Source organism: Mirounga angustirostris, unplaced genomic scaffold (genome assembly GCF_029215605.1).
Source record: "Mirounga angustirostris isolate CCGP_5_RB_7025 unplaced genomic scaffold, mMirAng1.0.hap1 SCAF_1, whole genome shotgun sequence".
NCBI lineage: Eukaryota > Metazoa > Chordata > Mammalia > Carnivora > Phocidae > Mirounga > Mirounga angustirostris.
The window spans coordinates 187,453,713-187,477,736 of NW_026991709.1; the positions used below are offsets into that span (position 1 = coordinate 187,453,713).

The 24,024-nt window shown below is 37.6% G+C and overlaps 2 protein-coding genes across 3 annotated transcripts in view; both read left to right on the forward strand.

Annotated features, from left to right (window-relative positions):
* The window catches only part of FHIT (fragile histidine triad diadenosine triphosphatase), a 1,508,464-nt gene that overhangs the window by 124,272 nt on the left and 1,360,168 nt on the right, over positions 1 to 24,024 (forward strand). The window lies entirely within an intron of this gene.
* LOC123863005 (FAST kinase domain-containing protein 2, mitochondrial-like) lies at positions 10,915 to 22,599 on the forward strand. Its single transcript, XM_045902187.2, is given in 5 exon segments — positions 10,915 to 10,944; positions 14,738 to 15,677; positions 15,680 to 15,953; positions 15,955 to 16,063; positions 16,065 to 22,599. Coding segments are annotated over 5 exon segments (2,028 nt in total). The 3' UTR covers positions 16,740 to 22,599.

Consider the following 24,024-nt stretch of genomic DNA (forward strand, 5'->3'; position numbering starts at 1 on the left):
CCACCTCCCCTCTAGAACCCTCAGTTTGTTTTTCAGAGTCCATCGTCTCTTATGGTTTGTCTCCCCCTCTGATTTCCCCCCCTTCATTCTTCCCTTCCTGCTATCTTCTTCTTCTTCTTTTTTTTTTTTTTTTAACATATATTGTATTATTTGTTTCAGAGGTGCAGATCTGTGATTCATCAGTCTTGCACAATTCACAGCACTCACCATAGCACATACTCTCCCAATGTCTATCACCCAGCCACCCCAACCCTCCCACCCCCCCAACACTCCAGCAACCCTCAGTTTGTTTCCTGAGATTAAGAATTCCTCATATCAGTGAGGTCATATGATACATGTCTTTCTGTGATTGACTTATTTCGCTCAGCATAACACCATCCAGTTCCATCCATGTTGTTGCAAATGGCAAGATCTCATTCCTTTTGATGGCTGCATAATATTCCATTGTATATATATACCACATCTTCTTTATCCATTCATCTGTCGATGGACATCTTGGCTCTTCCCACCAATTGTCTCATTTTACTCATGAGATCTTTTTAGGCGATACTGTGAGCACTCCAACCTGGCAGGTGAGACTCAAAGAGTTTAGGGTTCACTTGCTCTCCAAGATTGCCCTACCAGTTAGTGACAGAGGCCGAATTCAGACTCCCACATCTGAGTTCTTAGTCCCAAGTACCGTCTCTTTCACGTTATAATGACCTGTTCAGAAATTCTGCATCCTGGTTATTATTTTCTACTGAAAAGTGTGCAGATCTCCCTTGACTTATAATGGGCTTACGTCCTGAGAAACCCACCATAAGCTGAATATACTGTAAGTTGAAAATGCATTTAATACACTTCACCTACTGAACATCAGAGCTTAGCCTAGCCCACCGTAACAAGCCCAGACCACTTATATTAGCCTACAGGTGGCCACAGTCATCTAACACCAAGCCTAGTTTTGAACATCTCATGTAATTTATTGAGTACTGTACTGCAAGTGGAAAACAGCATGGTTGTGTGGGTACAGAATGGTTATAAGTGTGTTGCTTGTTGACCCTTGTGATTGCAGGGCTGCCCAGCATCACAAGAGAGGATCCTATGCATAGCACCAGCCTGGGAAAAGATCCAGATTCAAAATTTGAAGTATGGTTTCTCCTTAATGTATACTGCTTTCACACCACTGTGAAGTTGAAAAATTACAAGTCGAACCATGGGATTGTCTGTATACCTTTAACCCAGTGGTCTTTAACCAGTTTTGGACCCTCTTCGAGACAAATACATATACATGCATATGTATATATGTGTGTGTATGTAAAATATGTTATATATATGTAAAAATATATAATATATATGTATAATGCTTTAATAATTTTTGGAGGGGTGCCTGGGTGGCTCAGTCATTTAAGTGGCTGCCTTTGGCTCAGGTTATGATTCCAGGGTCCTGGGATCAAGTCCCACGTTGGGCTCCCTGCTCAGCAGGGAGTCTGCTTCTCCCTCTGCCTCTGCCGCTCCCCCCTCACTTGTGCTCTCTCTCTCTTCCTCTCTCTATCTCAAATAAATAAAATCTTTAAAAAAATAAAAATAAATAAAAATAAAAATTTTTGGAGATTTTGAAGATCCTAGTTGAGAACACCTGCCCTGCAGAAAAGACTCTTGGGCTCTGAATCTGATTCCTGATGGCTTCCTTATAAGAGGGAACTAAATTGCTGAAGTTAACAAACTCTTCCAAGTGTTTCCAACTAGCCAAGTCAAACTTCAAACTTGGCAGTTGGTCTACCCTGTAACAAGAATAGTAACTGTTTACTTATTAAGCACCTAACAGGGTTGATAGTGGATACATACACCAGAGCAGTCCTACTGGTGGTAGTGGGCATCCATCACGTCATTCCTGCTCACAGCCTTTTGAAGGAGATGGTATCATGCCCGTTTTACAAACGAGGATCCCGAGGCTCCAAGGCACTTGACTCATGAGCTCATGTGCGGCAGAAGCCTAATTCTAAATCTAATTCTAAATCTGCCGCTCTCATTCCCCTTCTTGTCCTGGCTCTGAATGTACCTCCCCTTGCAAATCCTTTACAGTTCATGCATTATATCCCATTGCTTCTCTCTCTCCTCTGTTTCCCAACCTGGGCATATTGACATTTTGTTTCAAACCATTCTGTTGGGGGGCAGTGCGGGTGGGGAGAGGCAGGCTGCGCTGTACATTGTAGAATGTTTAGCTCTATCCCTGGACTCTGTGCTATGCACCGGCTGTCGGCTGTCGGAAGAACCTGCCTCCCAACCCCTCCCAAGGTGTGACAACCACAGATGTCTCCAGACATTGCCAGATGCCCTCTGGGGAACAGAATCACTGTTGAGAACCATCTCTTTTTCTCTCTCCCCCCCCCAACGCTCATGCATATAAGTATTCACATGACCACGGAGGGCTTACAATGTGCCAGATAGAGTGTCAAGCACGTTCCCTGCATTATCTCAACAAACCCGCACAGTGTCCCATCATCTTATTTACTTTATGTCATAGGTGAGTGAGGCCTGCATGTTTCAGGATTAGTAACTTGCCCAGAGTCACACAGCTGCTAAGGGTGGAGCTGACATTTGTCTCAGCTCTGTGTGCCTCTGGAGCCCTGGGCTTTATGAGAAATGTTTTCACCAAACTACTTAGTTGTTGGAGCTCCAAATTAATCAGAACCCAGGTATTTTCATTGTTTGGGATTTGTTCAGCTAGTAAGCTGGAAGAAAATTTTAGTGGAATTGTGGGTCATCATATTTCTCGATCACTTATTTTTATTCTTTTTATACTACTGCTTTTTATTGTTAATCCTTTCTCACTAAAATATCAACATCAACACCAACAAAAAAGATCGAAGCAAAATCTTGCTTTGAGCCTAATTTCTGAGCATAAATCTCGTCTTCTTGAACAAAAAATTAAAATAATTTCTTTATAAGGGGACAGCTACTTCTCTAAGTCATCTTTTGGCCCATTTTTCAGTGGGTGCTTCCTGTGCTTGTTAACAGCACAAATCATTGCTAAATAACTTGACCATAAAGGCAGTTGATTCCTTGGAAATTCTAATAGGAAAGTTTTCAACAAAATAATTTCTTTTTGACAAGCAGCATAGTTTTTAAAAGGGAACATGTGCATTTGAGAGCTCTGGGACTTGTTATTTTTCTCAAAATGCATTTTAACAATAACTTTACAAGTTAATAACATATTAAAATAACATATATTAGAAGAAGCTGATAAAGAGAGAAGAGGGTGCAGCCTTAATTGGGCTTGATGTAGTAGGTTCTTAGGATGAGGTGGGCATTTGATATTTGTACCTGCTCAGTATCTGTACCCTCCTGCTTTGGACCTGTGGGTTTTCCCTTGGGGAACAAACTTTTACACCGTATGCGGTATTACTGAGCTGTTACTCAAACACCTTGCTCTCCGGTAGCCAAGAGGTGGTCATGTGACCATGGTAGGTCTCTCTGGCTCACTCTCCAGGGATCCAGGGATTCTGGATCTTGCGTACTTTGACCCCAGGATGGAAAATCGTTGCTGCTGATTCTTCCTGACAGTGGTGTCTAGAAGAACGGACTGCCTGTTATTCCTAGTGACCTGGTTCCTATGGCTTCTAACATTGTTCTAGTTTTACTTCGTTTTTTTCTTTCTTTGTTTCTTTTTTTAAAGAGGGAGAGGAAGAGAGAATTTCAAGCAGACTCCACACTTAGCACAGAGCCTGATGCAGGGCTCGATCTCATAACCCTGAGATGATGACCTGAGCTGAAATCAAGAGTCAGACACTCAACTGACTGAGCCACTCAAGCGCCCCTAACTTTACTTTGAATTCTAGGAGCTTTTCTGTCTTGCTTAAGGTCATAATAAGTGGCAAAGTCAGGATTTGAACCCAAGTGTGATTTGAGAGCCCAAACTCCTATCCACTACACTAATTGAAATACAGCGAGGACATACGGAAAGCATACATTCATATTAGGTCCATTTTTGACTTCATAAGATATTTTTCAATCTCAAGAGGGGACCATTTCTCCTCCACGTGTTCCACAATGCAAAACAAGCTGCAAAAGGTAAATGCTTTTCTCTTGCCTCCGTGTGGTAAATTAGAATAATTATTGTTAGTTAAAACGGGACATGAATGAAATGTCTTTATCAAATACCAAGTTAAATGGAGTTTCTGTTTTTAAACCACAGAAGATAATGCTGTCTTGACAGATTGTGAGTGACAGAAAGAGAAGTGTTTTCAGCGGGATCCAAATGGAGACGTTGCCAGAGAAAGCATAAGTAGCAAAATCAGAAAGCTCCGGGGGTTTGGTATGGAGTGGTGTTATCAGTGCCTCTTTCTTCTTTTGGTTCCTGACAATAAGATAATTTGGTACTTTCACATTTTTCCTGTTGATTTAAAAATGAGTGACAAAAAATTAAAAGAAAAAAGGGAAAAGAAAGGAATACCATAGACAAACCATTGTTGCTGGTGATAGATATCAATAGTAATGGGCTTCACACCTTATTTTTGTTTATCATTAAATGGTTCTTTGATGTAATTCTAAATATGTCATTTACTTCCTTGTTATTATCATTGGTGCCTATATCCATCCATTCATATTCCCCTCCTCTTTATCTCTGTGTACACACACACGCACACACACACACACACACTCACTCTTTCAGCCACACATACGTAAATACTCTTTCTCTTGAATGCAACTGCACAGTAAAATGTACCTGTCCATTAGAGGCCAGTGCCATCTGGAATTTTACCCATTGGCTATGTGGTGAATTTGGCTAAACTCTCTAAAGCAGAACTCTCTCTCTTTTCATGTGATAGAAGTCCCTGACAGATTGGGAATCTCCTCAATTCCCTCTATCATTCCAAGCCTTTCAGATGAAGGTGGAATCCTTGGGGAAAATCTGTCTGAGAGGGGCAGTACTTCTTGCACATTCAAATGAAATATGGTAAAAGTGAACAACAAGATTGGCTTTGATAACAATCCTTGGCTGCAAACATGAGTTCCTGGAATTTTCAAAGGGTCTTAAGAGGTACCTGTCCAAGTGATTCTCAGACTTTGAGACTAGTAAAACCTTACGCCCTAAAATTAAGGACTGACTTTACTTTGTCAACTTCTAGTTTTGCCCCCTAAAAAAGTATCTGAATGAGAAAACTATCATTCAGTATTCTTTCAGAAAAAATAGGCCATTTGGATACTAAAAGAGTAGCAGGTATAATCTTACAATTTAAATTATCAAGTATGTTTAGCTTTATAAAAACCTCACAGTTTTGTCTTTGTTTTTGTCATTTTGTTACCAATGAATGAAAACTTCATCATGGATTGGTGTCAGCCTTTTACCTGGTTTTTAGGAACCACTAATTTAGTCCAGCCTTTGTCTGTACTTGTTTCTCTAAAGATTTTATTTATTTATTTTGAGAGAGAGAGAATGATCGGCGGCGGGGTGTGGGTGGGGGAGGCAGAGGCAGAGGGAGAGAGAGAATCCCAAACAGACTCCACACCAAGTGCAGGAGTCCGATGTGGGGCTCAATCTCAAAACCCCAAAATCATGACCTGAGCCAAAATCAAGAGTTGGATGCTTAGCTGACTGAGCCACCCAGGTGCTCCTCTGAAGATTTCTGCCAAAGGAATATTCCATTTATACTTGAATACTTACAGTGAAGTGGAACTTATTATTTATAATAATAATCCCTTTTGTCTTTGGGCAGCACTGTTGAAAGTTCTTATGTCAAACTGAAATCTCTGTACTTGTAGCTTCTTTTACTCATTGGTTATGTGGGGATGATTTGGAGCCTGAGTAGAAAAAGATGGAGCCTCTTTATGCACAATGGATCTTTCAGTTGACAACTGTTGTCATAGTGCCCCTTCTTGTTTCTCCTTACCCCAGAACTACAGTCTCCACCCCTGTAACTATTCTTTCTGTTTTTTTCTGATTATGTGCTTAAATTCAAAAAAATTATTTTATTAAAATTTCTTTTATTTGAGTGTAGTTGACATACAATGTTACCGTAGTTTCGAGTGTACAACATAGTGATTCAACATCTCTATGTTATGCTACGCTCACCACAAGTGTAGCTACCATCTCTTACTATACAACACTATTACAATATCATTGACTATTTCCTCTATGCTCTACTCTTTATTCCTGTGACTTCTTCATTCCATAACTGGAAGCCTGTATGTCCCACTCCCCTTCATCCATTTTGCCCATTGCCCCCACTCCTCCCCTCTAGCAACCATCAGTTTGTTCTTTTCATTTATGGGTCTGATTCTGCTTTCTGCTTGTTTATTCATTTATTTTGTTTTTTAGATTCTACATATGAGTGAAATCATATGGTATTTGTCTTTCTCAGTCTGACTTATTTCACTAACATAATACCCTCTTGGTCCATCTGTGTTGTTGCAAATGGTAAGATTTCATCCTTTCTTATGGCTGCATAATGTTCTATTATATATGTAGGGGTACATATATCTTTTCAAATTAGTGTTTTTGTTTTCTTTGAGTAAATATACAGTAGTGAAATTATTGGATCATATGGTATTTCTATTTTTAAGTCTTTGAGAAACCTCCACACCGTTTTCCACAGCAGCTATACCAGTTTGCATTCCCACCAGCAGTACATGAGAGTTCCTGTTTCCCTACAGCCTGACCAACACTTATTATTCCTTGTGTTTTTTATTTTAGCCATTCTGACTGATATGAGGTGATATCTCATTGTGGTTTTGATTTGCATTTCCCTGATGCTTAGTGATGTTGACCATTCTTTATGTATCTGTTGGCCATTTGTGTGTCTTCTTTGAAAAAATGTCCATTCAGGTCCTCTGCCCATTTTTTAATCAGATTGTTTTTTTAGTGTTGACAATTTTTTAAAAATTATGAAAAATTTTTTTATTGTGGTAACATCTATGTAACATAACCTTTACCATTTCAACCATTTCTATAGTTCTGTGACATTAAGTACATTCATATTGCTGTGCAACCCTTACCACTTTCCATCTCCAGCACTTCTTTATCTTCTTAATTGAAACTCTGTATCAATTCAACAATAAGTCTGCATTACACCCTTCCTGCAGCCCATTGCAACCACCATTCTACTTTCTGCCTCTATAAATTGACTGCTGTAGGAACTTCATATGTGTAGAATCATACAATATTTGTCCTTTTGTGACTGGCTTATTTCACTCAATATAAGGTCTTCAAGGTTCAACCAGGTTGTAGTATATATCAAAATTTCCTTCCTTTTTAAGGTTCAGTATATTCCATTGTATGTATATACCAGATTTTGTTTACCTGTTGATCAATAGATGAATAAATGTTGAGTTGCCTGATTATGTACTCTAAAATATGCATACTCCTATCTATCAAAACCCATTTCTCATTGCTGGGCTTAGAACTACATAAACTGTTTCAGGAGTGGTTTGCTGGCTCCAGGTAGCAAATAGAGTCATTCTACAAGCATGTGTGAATTGCATATTATGTATAGATCCATTAGGCACTGTGAGCCTTGCTGAAATGAGTCAGCTCTGCGTCTAGTCCTTGGTTTAATCCTTAAGTGTAGTGGATGGATACACATATTTCTTTTCTTTTAATAGACTTTATTTTTTTTAACTTTATGAATCATGGAACTGATTGTTTCTTTGTAGTGACTGTTAGAAAGCCCAAGTTAAATTTAGCAAGTATATAGGACTTCAAAGCATGACTGTGAAAACTCACTTTATTTATTTATTTATTTATTTATTTATTTATTTATTTACTTACTTACTTACTTACTTATAAAGTAGGCTCCACACCCAGTGTGGGACTTGAACTCACAACCTTGAGATCTTGTTCTACTAACTGAGCCAGCCTGGCACCAAGGATAGACACACTTCTAAACTGCCTTGTGGACAGTGTCATTAGAGGATCAAAGAGGGCTTGATGCTAGAATTGAGAGGAAGCATTTCATGCTTCCAGCTGAGAGGATCAGGCAGCTCTCTCTCGGGGAAGTTCGGCTTCTGGGGCTCAGAAAAAGTGTAGCTCTGTGGACATGTAGAAACGCAGAAAAGGTATTCCTGGTGGAGGAAGTAGCATGAGCCAAAGAGCACAGTATGAAAGTGCAGGACATGTTCCACACTGTTGCCTTATTTATTGGCTTTCAGCTGCCCCATAGGATGTTTGCACAGTGGTGCCCTGGTGCTAATCTATGAGACCTCTGTTGTTTTCCTCTGTCTGTGGCATAGTGAATTATCTTCTATTCTGAGATTCTGTGCTTCCTCTCGTTTGGGGGAATTAAAATGAACATTAAAATGAATTAAAATTAAAATGATGAGGATTATGAATGATAGTTTTATTTTGTTTTCATGTTCTGATTGGTCAAGTAAAAACCTGGTGACTCAGACTGCTGTCTGTGTTTTTAAGGTAATTCTTCTGGAGTGGTGAAGGCAAAAAGGCTACATATAGTGAATGTAGCAAATATCTATTAAAGAATGAAAGAAGGGCAGTAGTAAAAACAACAGTAACAACAACAAATATTCATGAAGTGGCAGTACCCTGATAAGCCTTTTATAGTTGTTGGCTCATTTTATGCTCACAACCACCTAAATGAGGTATAAACAAAAATACTATTCTTATTTTAGATGTGAACACTGAGCCTCAAAAGGTAAAGTCACCTCCAAAGGTCACATGGCTCATAAATCATGGAGCTAGAGAATGGATCCAATAGTTTGACCCAAGAACCTTTCACACTATGCTGTCTACCGCCCCTTTGGAAGTCTTCTATCAGCCTTCCAAGGATTGAATGAAAGTTTTTTGTTTTGTTTGGCTCAGGAATTGTTTTAGAACCACAGGTTCAGTAAATATTCCCAACAGAAAATAATGACATAATAGTAAACTAGGGGTATATACACTGATGCCAATTATATTGTACATGGGATTCCTTCTCCTTTCCCATCCCAGGCTTCTGTTTCTTCTTCTTTTGCTGACATTCCCTAGTGTCCATGACTCTCAGCCATCCCCCAGTTGTAGTACATTTTAGCCCTTTGTAGCCCAGCCATACTTAGAGTTTCTTTGATGTCTTTTGGGCGGGTATAAGAGGATAAGTCTCCCTTTTGCTATAGAATACGTTAATTGTATTTCATAGTTCTTTCCCAGCCTTTTAGGTGGCTAACAATTTGTGTTAGAGGAGTAGAGAGGAATTTTGAAACCAGGATTTTTATTATGATTTTGGCATTGGTGAATATCTTATATTCCCTTGCAGGGTGTCTTTAATGGCTTCTATGGATCACAGTTTCCAATAGATTTTTCTCCCAAATTTTGTTGTCTGGCATTATTAAATTTTTAAGAAGTATGTCTCTACACTTTCAAAATCTCATAAAGACTTTCTGTCATCATAGGAAGCAAGGGACCCAGCTTTGATTTGCAAAATTGGCTCTACAAAGTAGCATGTCGTTATTCTATTTAGAGGACTTGAAAGCAAATTCAACAATTCAATTATATTTAATTTGTAATTAACGCCCTCCCAAGCAGGTAATGGTGCATAACTTGGACACTACTGCTTTGGATGGGCAAAGAGTAGAACAAAATGGCTTCTTTTAGAGAAAGCTTATCTTAGATAGGATCCCTATGACTACTATCCCTATAGTAGTACTTCTTGTTCTGACTTCTGGCTCCAAAACAAAACCCTTCTCTGGGAACTGCCTCCTGATTCAAGCAACTGAGACTTTGATATTTGACCCCATTACTGGGATAGAGATGACTGGTTTAAGGGTAGGCATATGACTATGTTTTGCCAGTCAGTTGATCTCTCTTAAGAATTCGGAATTTTGAACTGAGAGAAAAAATTAGTACTGATGGTATTATAGTCCCTTATGGCAGTGCTCTAGAGAGAGGTCTTGAAGCTGCTGCCTCCCAGTCTTCTGGAGACACCTTGATTCCTGTTTTTCATAAAGCTTGGTTATTCAATTTTTCCTTTAATTTTGTGAAGTACTACGGTATCCTTCCTCTTATCTTTGAGCAGACTTGCTAGACTTAGTCTGTATTTCTTGCCACCAAACTTACCCAATAGAGAAATCAAATAAACTTAATTCTTTTTTTAAAAGATTTTATTTATTTATTTGAGAGAGAGAGAGCAGGAGCAGTGGGGAGAGGGAGAAGCAGGCTCCCCGCTGAGCAGGGAGGCCAACATGGGGCTCACTCCAAGGACACTGGGATCATTATCTGAGCCAAAGGCAGACGCTTAACTGACTGAGCCACCCCAAATAAACTTATTCTTTATTAAATCTGTAAAGCATGTGATAAGGGTTGCATCCACTTGGTGGTAATTATGATCATATTTAATTGTGTGTGTGCCAGTATGTATGTGTGTGTGTGCTTGATTGAATGATTTAGTATTTTACCAGATGCTATAGAGCATTATTATTTTCATCATCATTGTCATCATAAGCATCATTGTAATCATAGTAGCTCTTGTTTATAGAGAACTTTCTATGATCTGACCGCTGTATTAAACACTTCACATACAAAATAACATTTATTATGTAATTACAAAATACAATCAAATGGATATTTTCATTATCACCATTTTATAGGTTGGAAAGGTGAGGCTGAGAACGTTGCTTAAAGTCATGTATCTGGAAAGTGACATAGCAACAATCTGAATCCAGGTTGTCACACTCCAAAGAAAGATGATACTCTTAAGCTCTGCATTGTAATATAGAGACATAGTTCTGCTCCAAAGATATTATATTCCTGGTTGATTGTTTTCTTTATTTTGAATGTGGAAATGAGATGGGGATAACATTGTACTTTTGGGAAATTTAATACTCTATTTTTGTTGGCTTAATTTTATTATCCTTTGTTTTATGTAGGTTATATTGTTTGATGAGGGCAAAGGGCAGGCAGGTGGGGCACAAAATAAATTGTCCCAAGAAAGCCTCTTTGGGAAGATGACGTTGAAACTGAGACAGAATGATAAAGTAAGACAGCTATACAAAGATCAGGGACAGGGTGTTCCAGGGAAAGGGAAAAGCAAATGTGAAGATACTGATTTGGGAATGAACTGGTGCGGTTAGAGGGACAGAAAATAGACCCATGAGGAGTGAGCAAGGGAGTGAATGGTAAGACAAGACAGAGCAAAAGGCTGGGACTGGATCAGTCTAGGCCATAGCAGGGAATATGCATTTTATTACAAGGACAGCGGGTTACACAGAGCTGCATTGACTACCAGATTTATTTCTTAAACCAGAAAATGTTTTAAATTTATAATTCCATATTTATAATGTTGGCCACAACATTATGATTATTCCTTGTCTGTACTTTAGTATTTTTCACCATTTGTGAAGAAACATTAAAACAAGTTAAAGGGTAGTGTGCCGAGTTTTTTTTTCCCTTCTTTTAAAGATGGTTGTTTAACTAAGACTAAACAATGGGAACCCCTTGTGAACATGCTCAGTATCATTGTGGAGAGCCAAGAGAGCCTCTAACTATAACAATGTTCATGGTTGTGATTTTTTTTTTAGTTTTATGTTTTTTTTTAAATAAAATTCCAAATGTTTATTAAAAAAAATAAGCACAGCAGGTTAGCCATTTACAAATTTAGGGGAGAAGAATAATATGATTTGTTTTACATTATAAAGGATTAATTTTTGCTCTGGTAATGGTAGAGTAGCCAGCAACCCTCCACAGAACAACTAGAAAAATTATACAAAATAAGGAGAAAATATTTATTTCAAGGCATTGAAGAGCTACCAAGGCTCTTGGGACTTGAGGGTCTAGAATCCTGGAGAGAGGAAGTGTGCTGAAGGGACCTCAGTATTTTCACTGTTTTTCTCCATGAAGCATTTGTGGATTTGTAAACGATAAAGCTCTGAGAAGCTAAAAAGCCCAATAGAAAACAGCAGCTAAGAGGTTAGGAAAATTGAGCAAAGATTTTGACAGTCCTAATGATGCAAAAATCCTAAAACAAAATAATAAAAGACCAACCAATATATACAAAAGAGAATATGTCATGAGCAAGTTGTATTTATCATAGGAATGAGAGGTTGGATAACATTAAAAAAATCAAATTATATAATAAAGAAAAATCATATAATCATCTTAATAGATACAGAAATGCATTTGATAAAATTTATATTTAGTCCTGATGAAAATGTTTAGCAAACTAGGAATATAACTAAACATCTTTAATAGAGAATATCTGAAAATAAGATGAACCCAAAGAAATGCACACCAAGACACATTATAATTAAAATGTGTGTAAAGACAGGGAGAATCTTAAAAGTAGCAAGAAAAAAACCAACCCGTTAACATTCAAGGTAACCCCTATATGACTATGAATAGATTTATCAGCAGAAACATTGCAGGCCAGAAGGGAATGGCACAATACACTCAAAGTGCTGAAAGAAGAAAATTTCCAACCAAGAATACTCTAGTCAGCAAAGTTATCATTCACAATTGGAGGAGATATAGAGAGCTTCCCAGATAAGTTAAAGGAGTTCATTACCACTAAACTGGCCTTACAAGAAATGTTAAAGGGAATTCTTTAGGCTGCAAAGAAAGGGCACTAATTAGAATAAGAAAACATAAGAAAGTATAAATCTCACTGGGAAAGGTAAATATAGAGTAAAGTTAGTGGATTAATCACTTACAAAGTGTACATAGCTAAAAAACAGAAGTGGGAAAATAACTAACTATAATAATTAAGGAATACACAAGATAGAAGAATGTAAAGTGTGACTTCAAAAGCACAGGATGTGGTGGATAAATAAGTCAAAATGTAGAGCTTTAGAATGTGTTCAAACTTAAGTTGTTATCAATTTAACATAGATTGTTAAAATTTGTTTTTTGTAACCACAAAGCAAAAACCTATAGTAGATACATAAAAGATGATGAGAAAGAAATCTAAGCATACCACTAAAGAAAGTAATCAAACCACAAAGGAAGATGGGCCACCTGGGTGGCTCAGTCAGTTAAGTGTCTGCCTTCGGCTCTGGTCATGATCCCAAGGTCCTGCGATCAAACCCCGCACTGGGCATCCTGCTGAGTGAGCAGTCTGCTCCCTCTCTCTCTGCCCTTCCACCCCTGCTGGTGTGCACTCTCTCTCAGATAAATAAATAAAAATCTTAAAAAAAAACACACACAAAGGGAGAAAGCAAGAGAAGAAGAAAGGTACAGAGGGAGTACAAAACAGCCAGAAAACAACAAACAAAGTGGCAATAAGTATGTGCCTGTCAATATTTACTTTAAATGTACATGGGCTAAATTCTCCAATCAAGAGACACAGAATGGCTGAATGGATAAAACAACAACAACAACAACAACAACAACAACAAAACCAACAAGACCTATCTATATGTTTCCTATAAGAAACTCACTTGAAAGGTAAGGACATACACAGTTGAAAGCGAAAAGATGGAAAAAGATATTCCATGCAAATGGAAACCAAAAGAAAGCTGAGGTAGCTATTATTTCAGACAAATAGACTTGAAAATAAAGACTGTAAAAGAGACAAAATAATAAAGAGGTCAATCCAACAAAAGTATATAATATTTGTAAATATTTATGCACTCGACATAGGAGCACCTTAATATATAAAGCCAATATTAATAGCCCTAAAGGGAGAAACAGACAGCAATACGATAATAGAAGAGGACTTCAACATCCCCCTTACATCAATGGATAGATTATCCAGACTGAAAACTAATACAGAAACACTGGCTTTGAATGACAGATTAGACCAGATGGAATTAATAGATATATACTGAACATTCCATCCCCAAACAGTAGAATATACATTGTTTTCAAATGCACATGAAACATTCTTCAGGATAGATTACATGTTAGGTCACAAAACAAGTTTCAATAAATTTAGGAAGATTGAAATCATATCAAGCATCTTTTGTGTATGGTGACAGGTATTGACCAGATTTTTGTAGTGATCACTTCACAATATATACAAATATCGAATCATTAGGATATACACCTAAAACTAGTATAATGTTGTATGCCAGTTATACCTCAATAAAATAGATCTGTAAAGAAAATCCACAGCAAACATGCTTAAGTGAAATATTGAGAGCCTTATCCTGAAATTAAGGATGAGAAATGGGTGACAGTTATCACCCCTTCTTTTCAGCATTATACTGGAAGTCTTAGTGAATTCAGTGAGGTTAGGAAAAAAAAAAAGATATAAGGATTGGAGACAAAGCAATAAAATTATATTATCTGCAAAGATATAATTATGTAAATTTAACAATTGAATTTAGCAAGTTTGCTGGATACAAAGTCAATATAAAAATATATTTTGTATATATTAGCAACAAAGAATTACAAAATGAAATTTTAAAAAGATAGCATTAAATGGGGTTCCTGGCTGGCTCAGTCAGTGGAGTTTGTGACTTTTGATCTTGAGGTTGTGGGTTCGAGTCCCATGTTCGGTGTAGAGATTACTTAAAAATAAAATATTTGTGGGAAAGCTGTCATGGCTGCGCCTGTATAGAACCATGGGGTTCTGACCTCAGCGGTTCTACTTGTCCAGTCCCTATGCTTAAAGTCTAGGTTCGGCCGTTGCTAAATCTTCATGTTAAAAAGTATCCGTCAATGTTAAAGTTTTTTCATTGAAGACCTCTCCAAAGCAATGGAAACCAACGGCATGTCTTCTCTTTAAACAACGGCTTGTCTTCTCTTTCACTCCCTGAAGTGGCATTGTATTATATAGACTACTTTAAAGTGATTTGAAAGTGTTTGAGTGAATAGCACAATGAATAGCAGAGCAGACAATTCAGTACTTTAGTTCCAACAAGCAGAACTATGAGGCTGTATCCTTTGGGATTTTCCAGACTGAAAAATGTTTATTCAAACTGGAACCCAAGAAACCCTCTCTTAAGTGACTTTGGTAATGGAGTGCAGTCATCTATTAGATATCTATTTCAGGATTTCTTAATTTTTAAATCAGGAGATAATTTTCAAACAAAGGGCATAGGCACTGAAACAGTCCTTACAGTTGACAGACTGCTTTGTCCTAGAAGACTGTCCTTTGATTCAAAACACTCTCTTGACCCTGATGATGGATTGAAGAAGATAACATTTCATCATAAGGCCTCCAATGAAGATGTGCTCACCAAGGAAACAAAACCAACCCCTGTCAACTATAAAAAACTGTCTCAGGAGTATAGTTCTCTGAGTGATGTGTTCGATACGTTTTCAGAAGGACCTATATTTCCCAGTAGTAATTATTTTTCAGCAATGTGGATAATTGCCAAAAGGATGTCTGATGACCAGAAGCATGTTGAAAAACAACTGATGTTTAACCACCCTGCATTTAACCAGCTGTGTGAACAAGTGGTGAGAGAATCCAAGATCATGCACTGTGACCACCTGCTGTTCAGTCTTCATGCTATGGTGAAACTTGGAATTCCTCAGAACACTCTGCTGGTACAGACTTTGCTGAGGGTGGTCCAAGAACATATCAATGAGTGTGATGAGAAATGTCTTTCAGTTTTGTCAACTATTTTAGAGGCAATGGAGCCATGCAAGAATGTGGACGTTCTTCGAGCAGGATTGTGGATACTAGTTGATCAGCAAGTCTGGAAAATAGAGCGTGTCTTTACATTACAAGCTGTGATAAGATGTGTTGGAAAAGATGCACCAATTGCTCTTAAAAGGAAACTGGAGATGAAAGCCTTGAGAGAATTAGACAGATTTTCTGATTTGTTGCCATGAATCACCGCTCTATTATACTTCTGGATGAATGCAGTAAGATGGTCATAGGTAATATCCATGGGTGTCCTTTTAAAGTACTGATCAACATATTGCAGTCTTGCAGAGACCTCCAGTACCATAATTTAGATCTTTTTAAGGGAATAGCAGATTATGTGGCTACAACTATTGACATCTGGAAGGTAAAGCAAGTTCTTTTTCTCCTCATTTTATTTGAAAACCTTGGCTTTTGACATACTGATTTGATGGACTTGTTCATGAAGAAAGTGAGCTGATCTTGCCTCTCTAAACATGAAAAGCATTATCTGTATTCTTCATGTGTATTCTTCTCTCAATCAGTTCTACAAATGCCAGACCTCAGAGTTCCAAGAAGTTATGGCTGGCTACTTCTCTGACTGGTTATCTCCACCACATCTTTTCTGAAAATCTATTAAATGCTGTGTGTTCATTTTGCTTGATGAACCATTTTCCCATGGCCCTTATTAATCCACTTCTCCAAAAGGACGTCATCAATGAACTGCTGATGTCAGGTAATGAGAGGAATGCTCACAAGCTTTGTATTTTGGCTGCTTGCCTAAAACTGGATATTTCTTGTCAGAACACCGTAGATTTGGCCCCACCACCGCTGCTGTCCACAGCATTGTATCCAAATGTGAAGGTGGCAGATGCGCTAAGTAGCCTTCTGGGAGAAGGATACTTCTCAAAAAACAGACAGTTGACACACAATTACCATATTGATTTTGAAGTAAGAATGGATATTAACAGGAGTCAACTGCTTCCATTTTCCGACGTGGTAACTTCCGCTGCAGATACTCAAGGAGTAGCTGTACTGTGTGTTCCTAGATCTACTTACTGTTTGGATTTAGCCCACCCCAGAGGATTCCTTGCTATGAAAATGAGACATTTGAAAGTAATGGGTTTTCACGTGATCTTGGTCCGTAATTGGGAGGTAGAAAGGCTGGAGATGCAGGATGTAGTCACACTTTTGAAGACCAAACTCTACTCAGCTGACACCTTTCTTACAGCTGATGCAAATCTGCAAAGCACGTGTTAAAGTCAAAGCAGCTTTTTCGTATTAGCAAACATAAGTTTGTAAAAGAACTTTAATAAAGACTACAATTCAGAAAAAAAAAATCTTTGAAAACATAAAATAAAATAAAAAAGATGGCACTTAAAATGAATCCTACAACATATAAAAAAAAAAAGACTATAAACTACAACCAAATTGTATTCCCAAAGAGTATGAAGTGGAACGATTAGATATCTGTATCCCCAGATTACCCTATACTGTATACACAACTAACTTGAAATGCATTACAGATAAAAATGTAAGCACTGTTAATTATAAAACGTCTAGATGAAAACATACAAGAAAGTTTTTATGACCTTAGGTTAGTCACAGATTTCTTAAATATAACACCAAAACCAAGATCCCTAAAAGGAATAAAAGAGATAAATTGGACATTATGAAATTTTGAAAAAATGAAAATGTAAGCCACAGAATTGGATAAAATATTTGCCAATTATGTCTGATCAAACATTTACATCCAGATATATAAAGAACTCTCAACAAGTAGACAAACCAAAGTATTTATATATATTAAGGGCAAATAAACCTGTGAAAATATGCTCATTATCTCTAGGGATGTGTAAATTGAAACCACAAGAAGATGTCAATTCACTAGAATGACTAAAATAAAAAAGATAATGAAAAGTGCTGGTGAAGATAGGAAGAAATTGGGAAAATTTATCCATTGCTGGTGGAAATGTAAATGGTACAGCCACTCTGGAAAACAGTAGCAGTTTTTGATAAAGTTCAATACATACTTATTTATGGAACCAAGCAATTTCATTTCTAGTTATTGAAGTAAAAACTTACATGAAACAAAGTCTGTGTCTACACAAAGACTTGTGCATGAACATTCATAGCAATGTCATTCATAATGGCCCCAAGCTAGAAGCAATCCATGTATCTATCTGGTGGTTAGTAGATAAACAAAACCTGGTATACTTACATAAAGGAATGCTACTCAACAGTTTTATAAAGGAATAAACTACTGATATATGAGACAACTTGGATATACTTCAAAAATATTACCCTAAGTGAAAGAATATAGACACAAAAGATAATTCCATTTTGATGAAATCTCTAGAAAAAGCAAAACTATAAAGATGGCTATTTTTGCCTACTGTAAGAGTGGGAATTAACTGTAAATGAGCATGTGGTAACATTTTGGGTTGATAGAAGTGTTCAAATAGTAGATTGGGGTTATGTTTGCACAACTGTATAATTTGCTGAATCATGAAATTGTACGCTTGAAATGGATAAATTTCATGGTATATAAATTTTACCTGAATAAACCATTTTTAAAGTTACCATTTAAAATAGCCTAAAATATTAAAAATAAGAATAAATCTAACAAAGGATGTATTAGATGTCTACAGAGAAATACTACTGGGAGAAATTAAAGATAATCTAAATAAATGGAATGACATAATATATTCATGGATTGGCTGGCTCAGTATCGTAAAGAGGTCAGATCTCTTCAAATTGATCTCAAAATTCAGTGAAGTCCTGGCCAAAATATCAGAGTGCCAATGGCCCAGAATAGGTAAGATAAGTGAAGAAGAATTAGAAAAAAGTTGGAGGACTTAAACAATGAGATATCAATATATATTGTAAAGCTACAATAATTAGGATAGTGCAGTATTACTCAAGAATAAACAAATAGATCAATGGAACAGAATAGAGAATACAGATATAGAGCCATTCATCTAGGGACACTTGATTTCTGAGAAAGGTGACACTGTGGAGCATTGAGGAAAGGGCTGAGACAATTGGGCATTCATGTGAGAAAAACATTCCTCACATAATAAACAAAAATAAATTCTAGCTGGATTGTTGATCTGAATGTGAGAGGTAAAACAATAAGGCATCTGAAGGTAATACAGTAGAAGATCATAGTGATTTGGGGATAGCCAAATTTTGCTTACCAAGAAGAATTATTTGTAATATGCAAAAAATGGAAACTTCCTAAATACTCCTCAACTGATGAATGGATAAGTTAATGTAATATGTCCACATAGTGGAATATTATTCAGCAAGGAAAAGAAATGAAGTATTGATGTGCACTATAACATGGATGAAGTTTGAAAACCTTATGCTAAATGAAAGAAACCAGTCACAAAAAACTATAGATTATATGATTCCATTTATATGAAATGTTCAGCAAAGGCAATTCAGTAGAGACAGACATGGATTAGTGCTTGCTTAGGGCTTGGTGAAGGTGAGAGTGTTGGGAGGAATGGGAAGTGGCAGCTAGAGGGCATGCAGTTTGGGGGTGATAAGAATATTATAAAATTAGATTATTGTGATTGTTGCACAATCCTGGGGACACACTAAAGAACTTTGAATTGTACATTTTGAATGAATTGGATAGTTTGTGAATTATTATTTCAATAAAGCTTTTTTTAAAAAAGCAAAAAATGAAAAGATAAATATATTAGACTGCATTAAAATGAAAAGTTTTTATACCAAAGACACTATTAAAGGAGAGAAAAGGGGGCACCTGGGTGGCTCAGTCATTAAGCGTCTGCCTTCGGCTCAGGTCATGGTCCCAGGGTCCTGGGATCGAGCCCCACATTGGGCTCCCTGTTCTGCAGGAAGCCTGCTTCTCCCTCTTCCACTCCCCCTGCTTGTGTTCCCTCTCTTGCTGTGTCTCTCTCTGTCAAATAAATAAATAAAATCTTTAAAAAAAAAAGGAGAGAAGAGGCAATCCACAAAATGGGAAATGATAATTGCAATATATATGTCTGTCAAAGGACTAGTTTCCATATGGATATCTTTTATAAATCAATAAGAAAAAGAGATAACCTGATAGAAAAAATGGGCAATGGATTTGAACAAGTTCTTCACAAAAGAAGATATCCATAGAGCCAATCAGTTTTTGAATTGCTCCTTATTATAATTAACCATCATGGAAATGCAAAATAAAGGGACTGTGAGATACCACTGCACACACATCAGAATGACTAAAATGAAGAAGACTGATAATACCAAGTGTTGACAAGGATACGAAGCAACTGGAATACTCATACATTGCTGTGTTGTTGAAAATTAATATGATCATTTTAGCAAATTGTCTGGCAATATCTGCTGAAGATGAACAATTAAATGCCCTATGATTTTGCAGTTCTACTAGACATATGCTCAAAACTATGAGAATGGGGCGCCTGGGTGGCTCAGTTGGTTAAGCGACTGCCTTCTGCTCAGGTCATGATCCTGGAGTCCCGGGATCGAGTCCCGCATCAGGCTCCCTGCTCGGCAGGGAGTCTGCTTCTCCCTCTGACCCTCCTCCCTCTCATGCTCTCTGTCTCTCATTCTCTCTCTCTCAAATAAATAAAAATAAAATCTTTAAAAAAAAAACAAAAAAAAAACTATGAGAATGTTCATAGCTCTGTTATTTTTAATAGCTCTCAAATGGAACTCAATCTGAATGGTCATCAACAGTAGAATGAATACATAAATGGTATCATCATACAATAAAATATTTATAAAGCAAAGAAAATGAATCAGTTATTTCAACTTGCAACAACAAGGGTGAGTCTCATTAACAGAAGAAGCCAGATATGAAAGTGTATGGACTGTATGGCACCGTTCACATAAAATCCCAAACCATGTAAAACTGATCCATATTTGTAGAGGTCAGGATAATGGTTAGCTTTGAGATGGAATTAGGGGGGAGTTTCCAGGGTGTTGGGATATTCTCTGTCTTGACTTGGGTGGTGGTTACATGAGTATGTGCACTCTGTGGAAATCCATTATAATTTATGCACTTTTCTGCATGTATGTTACATTCCATTTAATAAGTTTTTTTTGAGAGTTGATTGGAGTGATGCAAAAATGAGGGCAGGATTTGAGAAATTCATATAATTATCCATGTGAAATGATGTGGGAATCGGTAGAGGTGGGAAGAGAAAGAAGTGGCAATTTGAGAGGCAGTTAGGAAGTAGTTTGGATGTAGCTTGGTGGTTGATTCAGTATAGCAGTGTTCTAGGTTGAATGGTGTCCCTGCCAAAGATATTTGAAATCCTAACCTTCCATTGCCTCAGAATGTGACTGTATTGGAATCATGGCCATTGCAGATATAATTAGTTAAGATGAGGTCATACTGGAATAGGATGGGCCCTTAACACAGTATGACTGGTGTCCTTCCAAGTAGAGAAGAGACAGAGAGATACACAGAAGAGAATATGGTAACAGAGGCATATAGTGATGCAGCTGCAGGCTCACAAGTGCCAAGGGTTGATGGCCACCACCAGAAGCTAGGAAGAGGCAAGGAAGGTTTCTACCCAGAGTCTCAGAGGGAGCATAGCCCCATGGATACCTTTGATTTAGGACTTCTTGCGTCCAGAACTGTGAGACAACACATTTCTTTCCTTTGAGCCACACTCAGTTTGTGGTTTTTTGTTACAGTAGCCCTAGGAAACTCACACAGGGAGGATGGAAAGGCAACCTCTGGGTGGATGGTGCACTGAATTGACCAAATTGGATTTTACATGGACCATCAAAGTAGAATTTGAACATTTAATTATGGGGAGATGATGCTTTTAGCAGACAGTAGAACACAATACATCAAGAATTGAGCACCTCGAGAGAGCATTTTGTTCCTTATTCTGCATTCGGCCGGGAATTCACCTAAATCTCTTTGCCTGGTCAGGAATATATCTTCTTAAAGCATTTAGGAGAATGGCTCACAGGCTTCCTTAGAATTATTTGGAAGAATGGCAGCAGGAAGGGCAGTTTGGTATGGTTAGTTAACATGTCCCTGCTTGTTTTTTCCAACTTGTGGGGCACAGCTGGAAGTGGAGTCCTGGAGACACTGTCTCTATTTTATTATGCTTCCAGAAATCTGAATAAGGAAGCAGGGTTACTGCAAATTAGCTACATTTCCCTTTCTTTTTCTCAGTTTTGAGTTAGTGGGAGATTTGCTGGGGCTTGTATTCTTTTCATCTTTTCAGGGGCAGTGGGAGATGGCTGTCTGTCAGAGGCTTCTCTCCAGGCTGTCATGAAATGAAGAGGCGGCAAAGTCATATGTTCGAAGTTTGGATTTCTGCCTCTTCCTCTTTATTTTTGCGGTGGCCCTTTGACAAGGCTGACCTCCTTGTTCTCTGCAGATTTTATTCAGTGGTCGGCATGTGAATTTGAACAAACTTTCTCATTGTTTTCCCTCCTGCTGTGACGGCCTGGGGTGGGAGTGGGGGGGTTTGCCCATTGGTGGGAAATGCCCCACTCATCTATCACTTTCGAAGCTGTCGAGGTTCTTTGTTGGGTCCAGAAGAAAAATAATCAGGTCTAGTCAAGCACCTTAAATATTCAATATGATTAGAGGAAAAATGAATGGATTTTGGAAACTCCTATTGATACTAAATTCTACTCGCAGTTAGTCTTGGATGTAAATTTCAGAAAATTATATGTAAATGTACTCATTAGTGCATTGTAATATTGAACATCTATTTTGTCCCTGGGCATTTTTTTTTTTCTTAGCTCAAAAGCTATTACCACTGTTATTAAAAACAGTAATTGATTTTCCATTTTTTAAAAACTTGTTTTTTCCTTCCTGTTCCATTTCATCTCTGCATTTTTGCCTGTGCATTCCAATAATATTTTCCTAAGGCTTGTAAAAGAATTACATTATGCTCCAATAATTTTGAGGGCAAAGGGGAGGAAGGGCAATGTGGTGTTACTGGAGAAGCTATTTTAAATTGGAATGGGCCCAGAAAACAGACCCTCCAATGACAAATTGAATGGCTTCATGCTAAGGATTTGATTATATTGTGTGTGGTTTCATCTGAACATCATAGATCTTATTTTGTAATTAGATATTTTGATAAAGCCCTAACTGAATAGTGCTAGAGTCAAAATATGGTTTTATTAAAATGCTCTGCAACTTACAAATCATCCATATAGATTAGCTGTAATATGAATGCTTTATGTGTTCTTGTAAATGTTGATTTGATTTCTATTCTACTCTAAATTCATTTAAAAAAATGAAATACTTTTAAAATTGTGAAGATAATTTTAATTAAAAATTTTATTATTTTAAATGATTATTATTTTTACTGGTATCCAGGATATGTCCTATCCTTACAAATAAACTTTTCTGAGGGAAAGAAATAAAAGTACTGTATATATTTAAATTGGATTTTGTAGGGAGAATATGCAATTTTGTTTGGGTAAATACAGTATTATGTATCCTGAAGGGCAAGCAAATGAACTTCTTTTTTATCATTATGTGAATCCATTTTTAAAAAAATGTTTTCAGGGCTCAGATAAAGACACATTTTGAATAGATTCTATATGTGGGGTGTGTGTGTGTGTGTGTGTGTGTAATCAACTTTCATGCCATCAATTCAATTGGACTGACACTGGAGATTTAGAAACCATATATTTATAACAAAGTGAGGAGAAGATTTTTCAGATTTTTTTTGTATTCCCCTATTTCCACTACCGTGAACCAGAAAGTGGCAGCCTTTGTGATTCAGGATGTCTATCAGACAAGTTCTGTGCTGGGTGTATTCCTCCTGCTAGTTTGTATTCCATCCTGTGGCAGTAAAGAGACTGGAATCCAGATTTGTTTAAATCTGCTTATAAAAAGCCAGAAACACTATAGTGCTTTCAATGTGAGGTTGATTGTGTAGTTTGGATTTATGGCTTTGGCAAACACATCTGGCTGTTTACACTATTATTTATTTAGTAAGGTCTCCCTTAAGTCCCTGAGGCAGTATATTAGTGAAGTTCAAGGTGAGAGAGCCTCATCAGTGTCAATTAAAATTTTGGCTCTACCACTTACCAGGTTTTGTGACTGCAAGCAACTTTTAAAACCTGTGTCCCTTAGTGTTCTCATATGTCAATAGGGGAAAATTATGGTATCTAATGGAGTGTGGGGTAAGATTTAGTGCATTTAAAGTTTTGAGGACAGTGGCTAACACACAGTGAAACTCCATATTAAAATTAAAAAAAAAAACTGAATGTGAGGGGTGCCTGGGTGGCTCAGTTCATCAAACGTCCAACTCCTGATTTCAGCTCAGGTCATGATCTCAGGGTTGTGAGATTAAGCCCCATGTCGGGCTCATGAGCTGGGCATGGAGTCTGCTTAAGATTCTCCTTCTCCCTTTCCCTCAGCCCCTCCCATCCCCCCTCTCGCCCTCTCTTAAAAAAAAAAATTGAGGGGCGCCTGGGTGGCTCAGTCGTTAAGCGTCTGCCTTTGGCTCAGGTTATGATCCCAGGGTCCTGGGATCGAGTCCCACATCGGGCTCCCTGCTCCGCAGGAAGCCTG